General features: G+C 66.2%; 2 protein-coding genes across 2 annotated transcripts; both read right to left on the reverse strand.

Moving 5' to 3' along the window:
- On the reverse strand, positions 1–8,336 carry HR (HR lysine demethylase and nuclear receptor corepressor; the record flags this gene model as incomplete). Its single annotated transcript, XM_050982760.1, has 3 exons — positions 8,012–8,336; positions 1,972–2,832; positions 1–1,398 (listed from the first exon to the last, which is right to left on the reverse strand). Coding segments are annotated over exons 2-3 (2,208 nt in total), but the record flags the coding sequence as incomplete, so codon positions are not given.
- Positions 8,337–11,865: 3,529 nt separating this feature from the next.
- On the reverse strand, positions 11,866–16,557 carry REEP4 (receptor accessory protein 4). Its single transcript, XM_050983048.1, has 8 exons — positions 16,301–16,557; positions 15,184–15,256; positions 14,396–14,472; positions 14,164–14,284; positions 13,041–13,154; positions 12,812–12,944; positions 12,579–12,724; positions 11,866–12,490 (listed from the first exon to the last, which is right to left on the reverse strand). Exons 1-8 carry the CDS (start codon positions 16,330–16,332, stop codon positions 12,425–12,427), a joined length of 762 nt encoding a protein of 253 aa, XP_050839005.1. The 5' UTR covers positions 16,333–16,557; the 3' UTR covers positions 11,866–12,424.
- Positions 16,558–17,625: the final 1,068 nt, after the last annotated feature.

Genomic DNA, 17,625 nt, shown 5'->3' on the forward strand with positions numbered 1-17,625 from the left:
GGGCGGCTCTGGGGACACGGGAAGCGCTTGGGGACACCGTGGAGCCCTGTCCACGCCAGCTGGGAGGGACTGGAAGTGCTCAAGGGCGGCTTGGACGGGGCTTGGAGCGAGCTGGGAGGGTGGAAGGTGTCCCTGGGCATGGCAAGGGGCTGGGACTGGATGGGGTTTGAGGTCTCTTTTAGGGTTTCTTCCAACCCAAAGCATTCCGGCATGCTGGGATCCTGTGACTGGCACGCTGTGGCGGGGGCTGGAAACTGGGCCAGAAAGTAGGGCTGGAAAGTAGGGCTGGAGCTGCTCAGAGGTCAGGCCTGGCATGCCAACACCTCCTCGAGGAGTCCCTGCCCCAGCGCTGCCCCAGAGGGACATTTCCATCCATGCCCACCCCGGGAATCGCTGCCAGGCCCGGGAAAAGCGCAGCAGGTTCCGCAGCCCACTCGTGTTCCCAGCTCGCGTTGTGGGCGCCGGGAACGGGGCTGCAAAATTCCCTCGGGATCGGGCGATGCCCCCGCCCTCTCCCCGGCCCCGCTGCTCATCCTGTGCATCCTCACCTTCCTCTCCCAGCTCCATCCTCCTCTCCTCGGCGTCCCCCGCGCTCTCCGTGCCACCACCCGGGCCGGCGGTGGCCTTGGTGCCCCTTTTGGCCGCCCCGGCGCCCTCGCCGGCAGGGCGGGGACCGTCGGCGGTGCCGTGGGGGCGTTTGGCCGAGCGCTTGCCCTCCCCGGGGGGCTCGGGACCCCCGTCCCGCCGGGAAGCTTTGGAGCGAGGCAGCGACTGCTCCGAGTGCCGCGTCAGCCACGTCTTCTTCAGCTTGGTGTGGTTGCTGGGGGGGCACGGAAAACGCCCCCCGGCCGTGCCCAGGGTGGGCTCAAAGGGGTTGGGCACCCCGCAGCCCACCCCCGGGCACCCATCGCAGCCCGGGGTGGGGCACAGACAGCCCGGGGGGGGCTCCGGCTTGGCCAGAGCCGCTGGGTAGTGCCCGTCCGCCAGCAGGGGCGAGGGATTGGGCTCACCGCAGGCCGAGGGCGAGCGGGGCTGGGCGCTTCGGTAGCCCAGGCGCTCATCTTTGGGCTCCGAGGGCCGGCCCGGCCCCGTGTCCATGGAAAAATCGGCGCCGTGGGGCCGTGCTCCCACCCAGGGCCCCCCGCAGCCCCCCGAGCCGGGCTGCAGGAGGAACAGGGGGTGGCTGGCGCCGGGGGGAGGCGTGCGGGAATGGGGAGCGGGCACCGCCGAGCTGCCCCCCGCCCGGCCATCCCTCCACGGGGCTCCCGGCAGCTCCGGCACCGCCGGCTCCCCCTCCCCGTCTCTGTCCTGCCCTGCTTGGCTCTTGCCCAGCAGCTGCGGCGCCGCGTGGTTCTTGCTCGAGGGGTGGAACCCGGGTCCTTTCTTGGCGTAAAACTCCTGGAAGGGAGCAGAGGGGCGGTGTCACCCCAGCTGGCGGCCCCCGTCCCGCTCCTGTCACCCACATCCCTGCGAGGGGGCGATGAGGAGCATTCCGTTCCCCTGCCTCAGTTTCCCCACACCCCTGCCAGGCTGGGCAGCCGCCCGGTGCTTCCCGGTGCCCGGGGCTGGCTTCTGGGGTGCCCGTGTCCCCCGCTGCCAGCGTGGGAAAGGAATGGGGAGCCGCAGCGGCACGGGGTGCGACGGGCGCGCCCAGGGCTGGCAGCGCTGCCTCCCGCCGCCCCCGTGCCGCGGCTCCGCCGCCGTGACTCAGCCCGGGGGTGGCATCACCAGCGGGGACACCGCGCAGCGCAGCGTCACCCCGGCGGGGCTCGGGGGGCTGGGGACCCCCCTGCGGAGCTGTGAGGTAGAGCAGAGGGGCTTTGCCCCCTCGGGGGTGCTGCCAGGCCCTGCCCGGGGTGCCAGCATCGCCTCTCCCAGCCGGGTTCAGGCGGAGCTGAAGCCGCTGTCACCTCTGGGGAGCCCCGGGACCGCCGAGCATCCTCGCCCCGGAGCCTCTCCGAGGTGTCCTACCTTGTTCCCTGAGCTGGAGCAGTCGTCGAAGGGGGGCAGAGCCGCCTTGCACCTCGGCGGGACCCCCAGATAGAGGGGCTGTCCCCAGGCGGGCCCGTAGGAGCCCAAATGCCAGTCCGGGCCTGCGAAGCGCCCGTCCCGCACCGGCCCCGGCCCCTCGGCCCCCGCGCCGCCGAACGGGGGCTCGGCCGGGGGCCCGCTGGGCAGCAGCGAGGACAGGAGGAAGGGGCTGTGCTTGGCCTCCACGAGGAAGGGGCAGTGGTGGAAGGCCGGGGGGTCTCCGGCCGCGTCCCCCGCCGCGCCGCGGGGTTTGCCGGCGGTGCCGGGGCGCGGGGCGTCCAACCCGGGCACGGGCAGGGGGTAGCGGTGGTATGCGTGGCTGTAGAGGGCCAGCGGTGCCAGCACGGCCTCGGCCCAGCGCGGCCCCGGGTGCTCCTTGCAGGGCTCCCCCCAGCCCGCCTTGGGCTGCCCGTTCCGGGGGGGCAGCAGCGGGGGGAGCTCGGCTCCGTCCTTGGGGCGGCTCAGCGCGTCCCGCAGGCACGGCGGGGCCGGTGGGTAGGGGCAGCCCAGGCGGCTACCGGCGAGCTCCCGGGCGGGTCCCAAACATCCCTCGGAGCCCCTCCAGGGACATCCTTTCTCCATGGCGTAGCTCAGCTTGCCGGGCTCCGGGTAGGCCGGGAGTCCCAGCTCGGCAGCGGCGCTTCGGGATAAAAGCATCCCGTTGCTCTCCATCCCCCGGGAGTCCTGCGCTGCCTCCGGGGCTCTTCTCCACCGCACCGGGGTGTCCCCCATCCTCGCGTCGCTGGCCATGCTGCTCCGACACTCATGTGGTGCTCAGCGCCGTCCCGGGTAGGCCGGATCCTGCGGGCAGGGAGAGGGGCATCAGTGGGGAACAGCCCCCACCGCTGCCCGGGCAGTGCTGCGGGGAAACTGAGGCACGGGGATGCTTGGGGGTGTTGCTGGGGCGCTGCCTTCAACCCCCCCAGCTCCATCCTCCCGTGTTTGGGGGAAGGCTCCTCGGCACGGCGGGGGATCCCCGGCTCCGTGCCCCGTGGCATCCGTCGGGACGCACGGTCCGGACGGACACGTGTCCGGTGCGGGTGTCGCCGTCCCTCCTGCGCCCATCCCGGCGGGGCTGGCGGCCGGGACGCACCTCGCGCCCACCAGTCCCTCCGCACCCAGGCTGGCCCCGCGCCCGGCCGCTGGCACCCAGCGTGGGGAGGCCGTGCCCCGCGCAGGTATTCGCCTCCGGCCAGGGCTGGGCTGCGCTTCCCAGGAGGGCTTCCAGCGAGGGGGGAGCTCCCCGCTCTCAGGGGCCCCTCCTGGGAGAAATGCCGGGGGGGATTTGCAGGATTAACCCTCCTCCGGGACCCGGGCCACCCGCAGACGCGGCTGCGGAGCCAGAGCTCGCAGCGCCGGCGGTCGCGTCCCGTCCCCGTGTCCCCCTGCCCGCCGAGCCCGGCTGCTGGAGCGGCCGAGGGGGACAGAGCCGAGCTCAGCCAGCTCCCGGCCCTGCTGCGGGGTGGGACAGAGCCACCCCGAGGGCCGGGATGGGGACAAGAGCAGGGTGGGGACAGGACCGTGTGTCCCCAGAGCCGCTTGTTCCTGTCACATCGTCCTCCCAGAGAGGGCAAAGTTCCCATTCCCACGGTGCTCGGGAAGGATCCCGGGGCACCCTGGGGCATAGGGACACCCTGGGGACAGCCACCCCGTCCCTCCGGGGCCAGGCTGTCCCACCCAGCCCCATCTCAGGGAGCTCTCCCAGCGCAGTCCCTAGTGTCCCGAGGCTGCCCCGCCACTGCCATCCTCGCGGTCACCTCGAGGGTGACATTGCCGCAGGGTGACACTGTCCCCTGTCCCTTATCGCAGCACAGGAAGCTGCTCCCACTGCTCGGCCGGCGAGCACCCCCAGTGCCCCAGAGCTACCTGGAGGGTCCATCAGGGACCCCAGCGCCGAGGACGAGCGGGGTCTCCGCCGGTGACACCGGGTCCCGGAGAGGCGAAACCGGGCGGGCGGGAGCACCTAAACCCACAGGCTGAAGGGGTCCGGCTCCGGGATCTGGAGGAGGCAGAAAGCCGCCCGGGCGGCCCTCGGGATGTTCTTCTCCTCGTGCTGGAGCTGAAGTTTTTGATCCATTGGCTTGGGAGGCTCCGTGCTCCTCCTGCCTATTGTCCTACGAGCTGGGGGTCCCGGCGGGCAGGGATTCGGGGACAGGGGTACCCAGGGAGCAGCGGCAGCACGAGCGGGACCTTCCCCCGGCTCTAAGCAGCCCTGAGCATCCTGGTGCTGACAAGGAGTGGCAGCGGCTCTGCTCCCCACGAGCGTGCAGCCTCCGCCGGCTCCGGCAGCGACTGGGCGGGCGGGAGGGATGCTGGGGCTGCTGACGCCCGGGAACCGGGAATCGGCGCGGTGCCGGCGGTGCCGCCCAGCCCCGGGGGCACCGGCGGCGGTGCCAAGGCCGGGCAGGTGTGCTCTGCCCCGTGCGGGTGAAGAAAGCGCCCTTTGTTCGCCAAGGCCGCCCCGGCACCAATGAAAGGCTCCAGCTGCCCGCTCCGGGCCAAACTGGAACGGGACAAACACCGGGATGGGGCACAAGTCCCTGTCCTGGCGCTGGGGACGTGGCCAGCACGGAGCAGGTGGCCATCCTAGGGGATGGGAGTCCCCAGGACCCCAAACCCCTTCGGCTTTGGCCAAAGGCTACAGGTCTGGCCTCAAGTGTGCTCCAGAGCTGTGTCTGTCCCTTCTGCAGCTGCCTGGGGAGCAGGCAGAGCTGCTGGGGAGCAGGCAGAGCTCCTGGGGTGCAGGCAGAGCTGCTGGGAGCAGGCAGAGCTGCCGGGGTGCAGGCAGAGCTCCTGGGAGCAGGCAGAGCTGCCGGGGTGCAGGCAGAGCTCCTGGGGTGCAGGCAGAGCTCCAGGGGAGCAGGCAGAGCTCCTCCAGCCCCTGCAGCACCCGGCTGGGCAGAGCAGGGTGGGCTCCGAGGGGTGCAGAGGGTGCCCCGGGAGCACAGGGATGCTGTGACAGCATCCTGGCGGTGCCACCCTCACCAGGGATGAGGAGAGAGTGCCTGGGGCCTCTCGTCCCTGCCCTGCAGCCCATTAGGGTCACACCCATCCCAGCTGTGCCAATCAGGATCTCACAGATCCCACCAATGCCCATCAGGGTCACACAGATCCCAGCCATGCCCACCAGTGTCACACAGATCCCACCCAGCTGTACCCACCAGTGTCACACAGATCCCACCCAGCTGTACCCACCAGTGTCACACAGATCCCACCAATGCCCACCAGGGTCACACCAATCCCACCTGTGCCCATCAGGCTCACACCCATCCCAGCCATGCCCTGCAGCCCAGCAGCCAATAGCTGGGACATTGTGAGTGCCCCCCACACTGTCCCCAAGCCCCAGGACCCCCAGCACGAGGACACCCCGACCCCAACCCCACCCGCACCCCCTGTGGAGCACACCCGGGGGGTCTTCCGGGCGGACCCCCCGTTCCTGGGCTCCCAGGGGCTGGCACCGCTGCCAGCAGCACCGTGCGGGTTTATGTAACCCGCGTGTGTGCCCGGGCCGTGCCCGCCTTACATAAACCGCATCCCTGGGCACGGCCGGACCGGCATGGCTCGGCACGGCTCGGCAGCGGGGGGCAGGCGGGCTGGGGGCACAGGAGAAGGGGTGAGGGCAGGCCAGGGCCCGCGGGAGCCCAGCAGTGCCACGGGCAGCTCCAGCTCAGCCGCTCCCTCGCGGTTTGGTCCCGCTGGGAGCTGGCAGCGAGGGTTAACCCTTGCTGGGTACGGCTCGGTGCCACCGCGGTCACTCGGCCGTGCCAGGCTGTCCCATCCCGTGGCCGGGCATAGCGGGAATCCCCCGGCCCTGCTCGCCCAGGAGGTTTGGGGGGTTTGGGGCCCTGCTGGCTGCACCCAGTGGGTGCCAGGGAACAGGGAGGGGACCCAGACAGGGCTCGGGGCGAGGGAGAGCCCGCGCCTGCCTGCGATGAGAAGGTGCTGAAAGACGAACTCTTTCCATTGCTTCCCTCCCTCGCTCAGGAATGATGGATCCGGAAGGGCTGGGACGGAGCTGGCAGCCGGGAGGGACCCCGGGAAGGCTCTGCAGCGTCCCGGCGAGCCCGGGGCGCTCTGGGGGTGCCCGGGGGTGTCGGGAATGTCGCCAGGGAGGGGACAGGGAATGTCGCCAGGGAGAGGACACGGACGCACCGCGCTGGAAACGCCAAGGAGGGTCGATGGCAGCTATTGCTGGGGCAAAGAGCAGGGAGCAGGGGGGTGATGGAGGGACAGCAGGGAATTTCCCACCATGCACTGGGGCAGCATCCCTGGGCACTGTCCCCTCCCCACGCCACGCTGCCCTCGGCGTGCCAGGGAGCCTGAAGCCCTGGTGGAGCCTTCCCAGGGCCGGTACTGTCCCCGCGGGGCAGGGGACGCTCTGCTGGGGCTCAGCCACCGCTCCCCAAGCCCAGGAGCAGATCCGTGCCTGCTGCCCCAGCCCCTGGCCGGGTCCCTGCACTCCCTGCCCGTCCCAGCATGACCCCCAGAGGGTCCCCAGGGTGACCGGGGCGGGGGGTCCAGGATAGGTTTGAGCTCTGCCAGCTGGGAATAACCCCCGAGGGGGTTCTGCCCTGGTGGCTTGGCACAGAATACAAAAATCCTTGGTTTTCCCCCAGATCAGAGGGACGGCAACACCCAGGAGTGCTGGCCAGAGCGCCACCGCAGGAGGCCGGAAACTCCCGAAGGAGAGACCTCGGCATCCCTGCCCCGCTCCGGCATGGGGGGGACGCTGTGGGGCCGCGGGGCGGAGGGACACTGTCCCCACGGTGTCCCCTGGGATCATGGGGGGGACGCTGTGGGGACGTGGGACAGACAGACACTGTCCCCACGGTGTCCCCTGGAATCATGGTGTACACTGTGGGGAAGTGAGGCAGAGGGACACTGTCCCCACGGTGTCCCCGGGGATCATGGAGGAGACGCTGTGAGGACATGGGGCAGAGGGACACTGTCCCCACGGTGTCCCCATAGGGGATGTGTGCCGGACAGGGGATCCCCAGAATGATCCAGCACCGGGGGAGGGATGGATGAGGGTCCTGGTCCCCCAAACCCCTCTCCTGCTGTCCCAGCCCCGTGCTGGGGGTCCTGCCAGCCCCAGCCCCGTGCTCACAACTCCCACCTGGACCAGGGCACCCCCAGCCCCACAAACCGCCTTTGCCCGGGGAAGAACCCAAAATCCAGCTTTTTCCTCATGCAAAATGGATCCCCGCTCCGGCTTGCCCGGAGTGCGCACACAGAACTCCAGCCCTTCCTCTTCCTCCTCCTCCTTCCTCCTCCTCCTCCTCCTCCCAGCCCCGGCACAGAGCCCGGCACGCACCTACCTGCCTCCGCCGCGGCACAGGTGAGGAAGCTGAGGGCGCAGGCAGAGGAAGCAGCCCCGATCCCCCCCGTGCCCAGCACCGGGTGCAGTGGCCGCGAGAGCTTTTGTTAATCTGCACCCGGCGCTTAAATTAAAAAAAAAAAAAAAAAAAAAAAAAAAAAGAAGAAAAAAAACCCACGTCAAACCTTCAGGAGTCTGGAGGCTGCGGCGGAGCGGAGGGCACGGGAGGACACTCACTCCCACACGAGCAGCTTTCTGGGAATTAGGGCCACAGCCCAACTGCTCTGGCAGCCTGCGCTCCCCTCCAGCCCTGGCTGCCGGTACGGCGGGGCCTGGGCAACCTCCCCGGTGCCGGTGCCGGACAGCCCCAGCGGCCCCGTCCGGCCCCGCCGCCGCAGGGTCGGACACTTCTCCCGACCCTAATCTGCCGCTTTTCCCCGGGGAGGTGAGTAAGCATCGCTAATCCCGCTCGCTGCGCTGCCGGAGACGGACGAGCCGCTCCCCCCGCTCCGGGGCCGCTCCCGGCACCCCCAACGCGCCCGGCCCGGCCCGGCCCGGCCCGGCCCTTCCCCGGTACCGCACACCCTCAAGGCGAAGCTTGGGATGGCCGGAGTGAGGAGAAGCAGCAGCTGAGGGCGCGGCGGGATGTCGCAGCCAACCCACCTGTGCCATAGGTGCCCCCCATGCCGCCGTGCCAGCCCGGGAGTGCCGCGGCACCCGCCGGTGATGGGTGCTGCCGGGTGCTGCCGTCCCCGCATCCCTCCTTCCCGCCCTGGGCGAGGACCAGCCGTCCCGGCAAGCCCCGGTGCGGGGGCACGGTGCCCGTCCTGTGCCACCCCCTGCCCCCCTCCACGTGCCCGGGACTACTGTTTACCCAGCGCCAGGAACCCGCTTCAAATACCTTGATGTAATTAAAAGCTCACCGCGGGGCCGAGGGCTTAGGACGGCAGCCAGGGACACGGGCAGCCCGCTGCCACCTGCGTGTCGCCCCGGCGGGGCTGGCAGCTGCCCGTGCCCCTGGCAGCACCTACCTGGCAGCTCCCGGGGGCTCCTGCCCTCAGCCCGGACCCCTCCGGCGTCCCCACGGCGCTGCCGGGGTGCTCCAGCTCCCGGGCGGGTGATGCGGTGACACGGATCCGGGTGCGGTGACACGGGACAGGAGCGATGGGCAGCCCCTGCTCGTGCCTCAGTTTCTCTTGGCGGCCGGAAATGCTCTGCCTCAGTTTCCCCTGGTGGCCGCTCCACCTGGGGTGCCCAGCTCGCCCTGGAGGTGATGCCCGGCTCCCCACCAGCCTGGGGATTGCGGTCCCCAAAAACTGCTCAGCCCGGCGCCCGTGGTGTCACGGCAGGGACACGGAGCCGGAACCGCGCTCGGTGCCAGCGCGGGCTGGCTGGGGACAGACGCGTCCCCGGGGGGACAGGCGGCTGCAGGGAGGAGGGGGGGATGCAGCAGCGCTCCTTCAGCTGTGTCCTCCCACACTCCCGTCACCTCGAACGCCCTTTCCCCGACCCCTCCCGCCACCGCCGCGCTTCCCACCCGTCATCCTCTTCCTCGCCATCCTCCTCCTCCTCCTCCTCCTCCTCCTCTTCATCCTCACCAGCGGCTCACCGGCAGCCTGGGGGCATGTGCGCGCTTCAGACACGGTGTGGGGGCGCAGCGGGAGCCCCCCCAGAAGGAGGAGGGGAGGTTTTACCTGCGCGGCAGCCCTGGGGAGGGAGGGAGAGAGAGAGGGAGGGAGGGGGGGTCTCATCCCCCCGCCCGCGGCTCCTCAGCCCGCCCTCGCTGCCCTCTGCGGCGGGAGGCAGCTGAGAGCTCCCGGGGCTGCCAGAAAAGAGGCTGCGTTTAAACAACAGACATAATTATGCTTTTGATACCGTCTGCTAAAAATACAGCGCGGTGCCGCGCGGGGAGCCATGTGTGCGCGGCCTCACATGGCTGCCGGCCCCAACAGCTGACTCAGACAGCGGCCACCGACAGGGGAGAGCCGTGGGGGCAACACCGTGGGGAGCAGGGGGGTCCCACTCTCACCTGGGACCCCCAAACAGGCGGGCTGGGGGGACAAGGGCAGCCCGGGGATGGCAGGAGCATCCCACAGCAAAACGAGCTGAGGATGGGGCAGGGAAGGAGGGGGGGCTGCAGGAGCTGGATGTCACTCGGTGTCACCAGGGTGGGTCTGGGGGGGCTCAGGCTGCTCCCGGGGGTGGGGAGGCAAGGAGGAGGCTGGGGGGTGCAGGGGGCTCTGGGGTGGCACCCCAAGCACGCAGCAGCTCCCCAGGGAGGTAAATCCCATTCGGGAGCGATGACCCCAAATTTCCCTGAGTCTGCACTGCCCAGGGAGAGACAGGGGTGGGTGACACCCCCGCAGTGCCCAGCCCTGGCACCCCCCGCCCTGCAGGAACGGGCAGTGGGGGCACCACGGCCCGGGGCTGGCAGCGCAGCATCAGCCCTGTCCCTGTCAGCTGGCACAGAGCAGCCCTGCGTCACCGGGTCCCCTGCCAGCTCCCAGGGATGCAGGCAGGGAGCCATTCCCTGTGTCCAGTCCCTCCCTGCCTTGTCCCCAGTCCTTCTCCAGCTCTCCTGGAGCCCCTTGCCCCTGCAAGGGGCTCTGAGGTGTCCCTGGAGCCCTCTCCTCTCAGGTGAGCACCCCCAGCTCTCCTAACTTGGCTCCAGAGGGGCTCCAGGTTTGGAGCATCCCCGTGGCCTCCTCTGGACTGGCTCCAGCAGCTCCATGTCCTTCTGATATTGGGGACCCCCGAGCTGCAGGTGGGGTCTCACCTGAGCAGAGGGGACAATCCCCTCCCTGAGCCCGCTGGGAATGCAGCCCCTGAGCCCCCTCCATGATGTCACCTCCCACACCCCCCCCACTCCAACCACCCAAAGCCTGCCCAGGGGTTTGGGGTGGCCCAGGGGGTCCCCACGGTGGTGCCAGTCGGGCTCAGCCTGGCAGCCCCTCCCCAGAGGGGACGGTGGCAGCGGGCGAGCTCAGGTCAGGCGCTTAAACTGCTGTGCTGGGGCGGTGCCAGGCGAGCCGCGGGGGATTAGGGCTCTGCTGATGCAGCCTGGCACTGGCCCGTGCGCTGACACAGCTGGGATCAGCGCTGGCACCGCCGCAGCTGCCGAGGCCCTGGGGGGACGGGCTGTGCCACCCCGCCCGCCTCCTGTCCCCTCCTTGGGTTTCAGCCCCCCGGGGACATGCGGGTTTACCAAAGCAGGACCCCGAAACTCCTCATCCCCTCCCAGGACCCCGCTTTTCCCCCCTGGGAAGGCGCTGGTGTCGTGCCTCAGTTTCCCCAAGGAGGGAATCCCTGACCCCACACCCCGGGGATGCAACACCAAGGCTCCAACGCTGCCGTGAGCCCACCTGGGAGCACCCCAACATGCAAGCACCCCCTTTTTGACCCCCAAGTGGCCCCAGCAGCCTCCCTGGGCCGTATCCTTGGAGGAACCACACTCCCTAAGCGGCTTTAGGGGGATTACAGGCAGCCCCCTGGCCCTGGCTGTCCCCACCCAGCCTTCCTCCTCGGCTCTTTAAGTAATCGTCTCGCAGGCAGTTGGACGGGGCTAATCCAGCCACCTCCACCTAATCTGTTCCAACACCCCTGCCCGGCCCGGGCTGCCCCGCAGAGCCCGGCCCGGCCGCTCCCGCTGCCCTGGGGAGACCCCCGAAATCGGGCGGCAGCCAAGGGCTAAAAATACAGCTGGCCCCGGGGGAGAGGGCAGCGGGGATTGGGAGCAAGGGGATTGGTGCCAGCGAGCAGGGGCACCGCGGGACAGCCGGGCAGCCAGGGCCAGGCCAGGCCGCAGAGTCACCTTGTGCCACCCACCCCGGTGGGGATGAGCCCCCCGAGAAGGAGCCGGGATGGGGCAGGGACAGGGGACGGTCCGGGGATGTCCGGCTGAGTCGCGGGTGTCCCGGCTGCTGCTGCCACGCCGTGGGGGACGCGGCTACTGCAGGGAGCCCCGGGAAGTTCGGGAATGTCACCGGCGGCCTCAGGGACATAACGTGGGCGGCAAAAGACCCTGGGAGATGCCCGTGAGGAGAGTGGGGTGGGATTCCCAAGGATGGAGTTGCTTCCAAATGAGAAAATGGTCTCGGGAAGCATCTCTGGAGGAGTTGGGGGATGCTATCAGGGATCCTGGAACCTGAAATGTGAGGGAAAGGCTCTGGGAGATGCCTGGAGAACCCCTGAGGGTACAGCTTCCTCCAAAGGAAAAAATCTCAGGAAACTTCCCTGGAGGAGTTGGGGGATGCTATCAGGGATTCTGGAACCTGAAATGTGAGGGAAAGGCTCCGGGAGATGCCTGGAGAATCCCTGAGGGTACAGCTTCCTCCAAACGAAAAAATCCCAGGAAACTTTCCTGGAAGAGTCTGGGACTGTACCTGGGATCCTGGAACATGGGTGGAAACACTCTGGGAGAGGCCCTGGAGGAGTCTCAGATGGATTCCAGAGCTTCGTCCAAGAGAAAAACCAATCTCAGGATGCTTCCTGTGGAAGGGGACAGCACTGGGGACAACTCCTGCTTCCCAAAGTCTGAAACAAATATTTATTTTTCCAGGTACCAAACCCTCTTTTTGGGAGAGGGGAATGCTAAAAGCTGTGTGCTGCCCAGTGCTCTGGGCTCAAGTATATGGGTGTCAGTCTGTGTCTGGGGGGGGCCCAGGCAGGGACCATGGCTTTGGCTTCAGAGGGACAAGGCACATCCACTCCTGGCTCCCAGGGAACGGGAATGTTGTGAATAAGGCACCATGGCAGCAGGAGAGGGGGGGAGCCTGTAGTGTTCGTGGGATGGGGGAAAAGGAGGGGCCAGACCCCACAGGAGAGACGCCAGCGCCAAGCTGGGGGGTCTGGGGATGAGCTGCTCCCCCCTCCTCGAGGGGCCACATGGAAGGGATTTACAGTGTGAGGATCCCAGGGGTTGCAGGAGCCTCCCCAGGGGTGCAGGAGCCACCCTGGGGACACAGGGAGCCTCCCCGGGGGGGCAGGAGCCACCCTGGGGACGCCAGGAGCCACAGGTCCCTCCTGATGCAGCAGCAAATTCCTCTCCAGCCTCCTGGCAGAGGATTCCTGGCATTTTCAGCTGTCCTGCTCTGACAGAGCCGCTCTCCTCCTGGCCCGGCTGCGCAGGAGCCGGGAAGAGCCCTGGGCAGGGAAAGGGAAAGGGACAAGGACAGTCAGGACCCCCTGAGGCAGCCCCACACCCCCACGGTGTGTCCCCTTCCCATGTCACCTCTTTTGCTGGGTTCTTCCTCAGGGTTCTCAGGCTCTGGCAGCGGGTCAGGGGTTTGGGATCCCGGCGTGGGGACGCCGAGGGGGACACCTGCGAGTCCGACCACAGCTCCTCCTCGTCCGACTCACTCTCGTAGCGGAGGCCAGCTGGAGACACAGGGGACATGCCACCTCCAGCATGGCCACCGTGGGCTTTGCTGGCCCCCCCCCCTCTGTGACCACCCAGCTGCTCACCCAGGGGCTGCTGGAGGTCCTCCTGCTCCTCCAGGTACAGCGGGTCCTGGAAGTGCACAGGGGCCTGCTCGGGCAGGGAGCGCAGGTCCTGCATGCTGAAGCTGCGGAGCCGCCCGGCCAGCGCGCCCTGGCTCTGCATGGGGGACACGGAGAGGACAGATCAGACAGCATCCCGGGGGATGTCACCCTCTCCTGCCACCCAGCTGGGGTGGGGTTTCCTGCTGGGTACCTTGGTGGCCGCCTGGACAGCGGCGGTGGCCGCCAGGGTGAGGCCCCTCTTGCCGAAGCGCAGCGCGGTCTCGTAGCCGCACTCGCAGGCACGGACCAGGAAGGCGTCGATGTCCTGAGGGACAAACGGGGAGGTGCTGGCAGTGCAGGGGGGTGGCCTGGGGCAGTGTCACCTCCGGGGCATGGCCGGGTCCCTGGGCATCGTCACCTCCCCGAGCATCGAGCATCGTCATCTCCCTGGAGCATTCCCTGAGCATTGTCACCCCCCAGTGCATCACCACCTCCCTGGGCATTGTCACCTCCCAGAGACATCACAACAACCTGGGGCACCATCACCATCCTGGGGCATTGCAATGTCCCTGAGCATTGTCACCTCCTAGTATAACACCATGTCCCAGGGCACTGTCACCTCCCAGGGCAATGCCATGTTCTGGGACATTCCCTGAGCATTGTCACTCCCCAGTGCATCATCATGTCCCTAGGCATTGTCACCTCCCAGGGCACTGTCACCATGTCCCTGGGCATTGTCACCTCCCAGAGACATCACAACAACCTGGGGCACCATCACCATCCCGGGGCATTGCAATGTCCCTGAGCATTGTCACCTCCTAGTACAACACCATGTCCCAGGGCATTACCATGTCCCAGGGCACTGTCACCTCCCAGGGCATCCCCATGTCCCTGAGCTCTGTCACCTCCCAGGGCAATGCCATGACCTGAGGCATTCCCTGAGTCCCCTGAGCATTGTCACCCCCCAGTGCAACCCCACACCCCTGAGCACTGTCACCTCCCAGGGCATTGTCACCCCCCAGTGCATCCCCACACCCCTGAGCACTGTCACCTCCCAGGGCATTGTCACCCCCCAGTGCATCCCCCCATCCCTGAGCACTGTCACCTCCCAGGGCACTGTCACCCCCCCAGTGCATCCCCCCATCCCTGAGCACTGTCACCTCCCAGGTCATTGTCACCCCCCAGTGCATCCCCACACCCCTGCCCATTGTCACCTCCCATGACCTGGGGCAATGCCACATCTCCGGGGTACCACCACCCCAACTCGAGGAGGGGCTGACCCCCCCCAGGCTGGGCAGGGGGACCCCCAGAACCCCCGGATTTTGGGGTTTTACCTTCTCCCTGCGGGCCAGCATGGGGTGCACGAAGCGGCGGTAGAGCAGGCTGGCCCCCCGCGTGTATGGGGACAGCAGCCAGATGACAAAAGCCATCTTCACCTCGTAGTAGAAGGGGAGCCTGGGCGAGAGGGGAAGGAGATGGGGGGCTCCAAAGGCACCTCATGGTCCCCCACAGATCTGGGGGGGGCTGGGGACAGACAGACAGGTCTGAGTCCCTCCCCAGGCTCACCAGGAGATGAAGAGGTCGGTGAAGGTCTCTGCGGTCATGAAGAGAGCGAAGACGATCCAGTACATCATCCATCGGACCTGAGGAGCCATGGGGAGCCCATCAGGGGGGCTGGGGCTGGGAAAAGGGGGGCTGGGGCCCAGAAAAAGGGGCTGGAGACTGGTAAAAGGGGGGATGAACCCCAGAAAGGGGCATTGGAGACTGGGAAAAGAAGACTGGAGCTCAGGGAAAAGGGGGGTCTGGAGCCCAGCAAAAGGGGGGTGGACTGGAGCCCAGCAAAAGGGTGGCTGAACCCCAGAAAGGGGCATTGGAGACTGAGAAAAGAAGACTGGAGCTCAGGGAAAAGGGGGGACTGGAGCCCAGCAAAAGGGTGGCTGAACCCCAGAAAGGGGGACTGGAGCCCCAGAAGGGGTACTGGGGTCTGGGGAAAGAGGGGGACTGGAGCCCCAGAAAAGGAGGGGAGACTGGAGCCCCGGGAAAAGGGTGGCTGAATCCTGGAAATGGGACACTGAAGTCTGGGGAAAAGGGGGGACTTGGAGCTCGGGAAACAGTGGGGGACTGAAGCCTGGGAAAAGGGGGGCTGGACCCCAGAAAGGGGGACTGGGGACAGGACTGGAGCTGCAGAAAGGGGGGGACTGGAGCTGCAGAAAGGGGGGGACTGGAGCCCCAAGGAAAAGGGGGAGTGACTGTGGTCTGGGAAAAAAGGGGACTGGAGTCCCAAAAAAAGGGAACCCCAGGAAAAGGGGGGGACTGGAGCCCCAGGAAAAGGACTCCCCAGGCACTTGACTCACGTATTCCCGGATGTTTTTCGTCTTTACAGCCTTGTAGGAGGCGTAGGCCGGGTAGAGCATCCCGAAGAGCAGCCTGTAGCACAGGGGAGGGGTGAGGCAGCGCGGCCAGCCCGCATAGAGCAGCAGCAGCCCGGCCCAGCAGAGCCGCCGGGCCCGGCGCCACAGCCCGGCCTGGAGCCCCTCCAGCACCGGGCCGAGCCCGGAGAGGCCGGGACAGCGGCCCGGGAAGCTCCGGGGAGGCTCGGCCATGAGCACCGTGCGGCTCCCACGGCCCCGGGACCGGCCCGACCTGTCCGGCCAGGGCAGGGCCCCGGCTGCTCCCCGCGGGCTCCGTCCCCGTTGCCAGGCTCGGTGCGGGGGCGCTGAGGGAGGTGCCAGCACCCCCGAACACCCACCTGGTGTCTCTGCTCTGGGCAGGGACCCCGCCAGGAAACGGGGGGATATCAGAGCAGGGACCCCGCCAGGAAACGGGGGGATATCAGAGCAGGGACCCCGCCAGGAAACGGGGGGACCCTGTGGGCAGAGACCCCGCCAGGAAACGGGGGGACCCTCAGAGCAGGGACCCCGCCAGGAAATGGGGGGACCCTGTGGGCAGAGACCCCGCCAGGAAACGGGGGGATATCAGAGCAGAGACCCCGCCAGGAAACGGGGGCACCCTGTGGACAGAGACCCCTTCAGGAAATGGGGGCACCCTCAGAGCAGAGACCCCGCCAGGAAACGGGGGGACCCTCAGAGCAGGGACCCCCCGCCAGGAAATGGGGGCACCCTGTGGGCAGAGACCCCTTCAGGAGGGCAGGGCCTCCTCAGGGGACCCCCCACCCCTGGGTGATGCCAGGCACCCCAGCCGTGCCCACCCTGCTCAGGCCGGGCAGGGAGGCCCAGCAGCAGCTCAGGGATCCATGTTGGGGGGTGGCACGTTGGAAAGGGGGGGTGTTGGTTACCCCCATAGGGAAATTTGGGGTCGGGCCCCCAAACCTCACCGGGGGTGCCTCCGAGGAATCTCCGGTGCGGGCCCAGCACGGGGACCCCGCTAATGGAACAGCGGGAGGGGGGACCGGGAATGGGGGACCCCTGTGACCGCCCCCCCCTCCCGTTACACCGCCCGCACCCCACTCACTCAATCACCCGGCTGAGGATCCAGGACACCATGGCGCGGCCGGGGCTGAAGGCCCGGGCGGTGCCGGGCGGAAGGGGCGGTGCTGCGCCCCCCGGGAGCTCCCAAATCCCCCCAAATTCCCCCCGAACCCCGAGGGAGCGAATCCCAAAAGTTGAAAGTTGCAGCAACCGAGCCGCGCAGGCGCGGTCCGGGCCCCACCGGCAGCTCTTAAAAGGGCAATGGTCTTAAAAGGGCAACGGAGCGCCTTAAAAGGGCAATGGTCTTAAAAGGGCAACAGAGCCTCTTAAAAGGGCAACAGGGCCCCTTAAAGTGTGACCCACGCGTGGAGCGGTGAGCCGCAGCTTTATAAAATAAAAATATTTTATAAATGCCCTAAATATATTAAAAATCAATATATTTATGTAATACATATTATATAAATATATATCAGTATTTATACAATATGTTTAGTATAATATATAATATATAATATATAATATATAAAATATAAATATATAATATATTCTCATAATAATAGATATTAAATAATCTAATTATATTATAATTATAATAATTATCTAATATATATTCTTTTATATGATATCAATATAATATATTGATTATGTATAATATTCGGTATCATCAATGTATATAATGTATATATTAATATATTATATAAATATATTATTTATAGATATAAATATATACTTTAAATTTCAATAAATCTCCTAAACATACCTAAAAATGTCGTGGTTTCAATTTCCCCACATATATCGAATATCTCTACATTAATGTGCAATATATTAATATATAATCTATATTAAATGCTCCCTAAAACATAAAAATTAATTCCCTAATACATATATTTTTTATATCTTAAAACACACAAATTTTAAATCAATAAATTTGTAGGGAAAGGAGGGGAGAGCCACTCTGACTGATGTTAAAGAATTTTTTGGGGGGTCTGGAGGGGATGTGACGCTTTTTTGGCGCACTAAAGGACCATGGGGATCACTCCACTGTAAGAGTGGAGCCCTGAAAGATACCTCAAAAAACCCAAAATCTGCTTGAATCCCCTCTCCGGGCCCTGCAGCCCCAAAACCGACTCAGGACCCCCCAAATTCCCCATCCCAGCCACGGCCACCGTGGAAGTGCCCGAACCCTCCCTGTGCTTTCAAATCTGCTTTTTTCCTGCCGGGGAAACTGAGGCAGGGCCGCGTGGCACAGCCCTGCCGGAGCCATCCCCTCCCCAAACCCATCCGTGCCCCGGGGCTGCCTGTCACCCGCCGGAGGATCTTTAATTGTGCTCTTAATTGCTGCTTTTTCACATGCATATTTATCCACCA

The sequence above is a fragment of the Serinus canaria genome, chromosome 22 (assembly GCF_022539315.1).
Source record: "Serinus canaria isolate serCan28SL12 chromosome 22, serCan2020, whole genome shotgun sequence".
Classification (NCBI taxonomy): Eukaryota; Metazoa; Chordata; class Aves; order Passeriformes; family Fringillidae; genus Serinus; species Serinus canaria.

Excerpts from the sequence above, each read along its gene's own strand:
- REEP4 (XM_050983048.1), bottom strand. The coding sequence starts at position 16,332 with ATGGTGTCCTGGATCCTCAGCCGGGTGATTGA. Across the intron at positions 15,257-16,300 it reads ATCCTCAGCCGGGTGATTGA|GCTGCTCTTCGGGATGCTCT; the intron begins GTGAGTGGGGTG and ends CCTGTGCTACAG. Across the intron at positions 14,473-15,183 it reads CGAAAAACATCCGGGAATAC|GTCCGATGGATGATGTACTG; the intron begins GTGAGTCAAGTG and ends ATGGCTCCTCAG.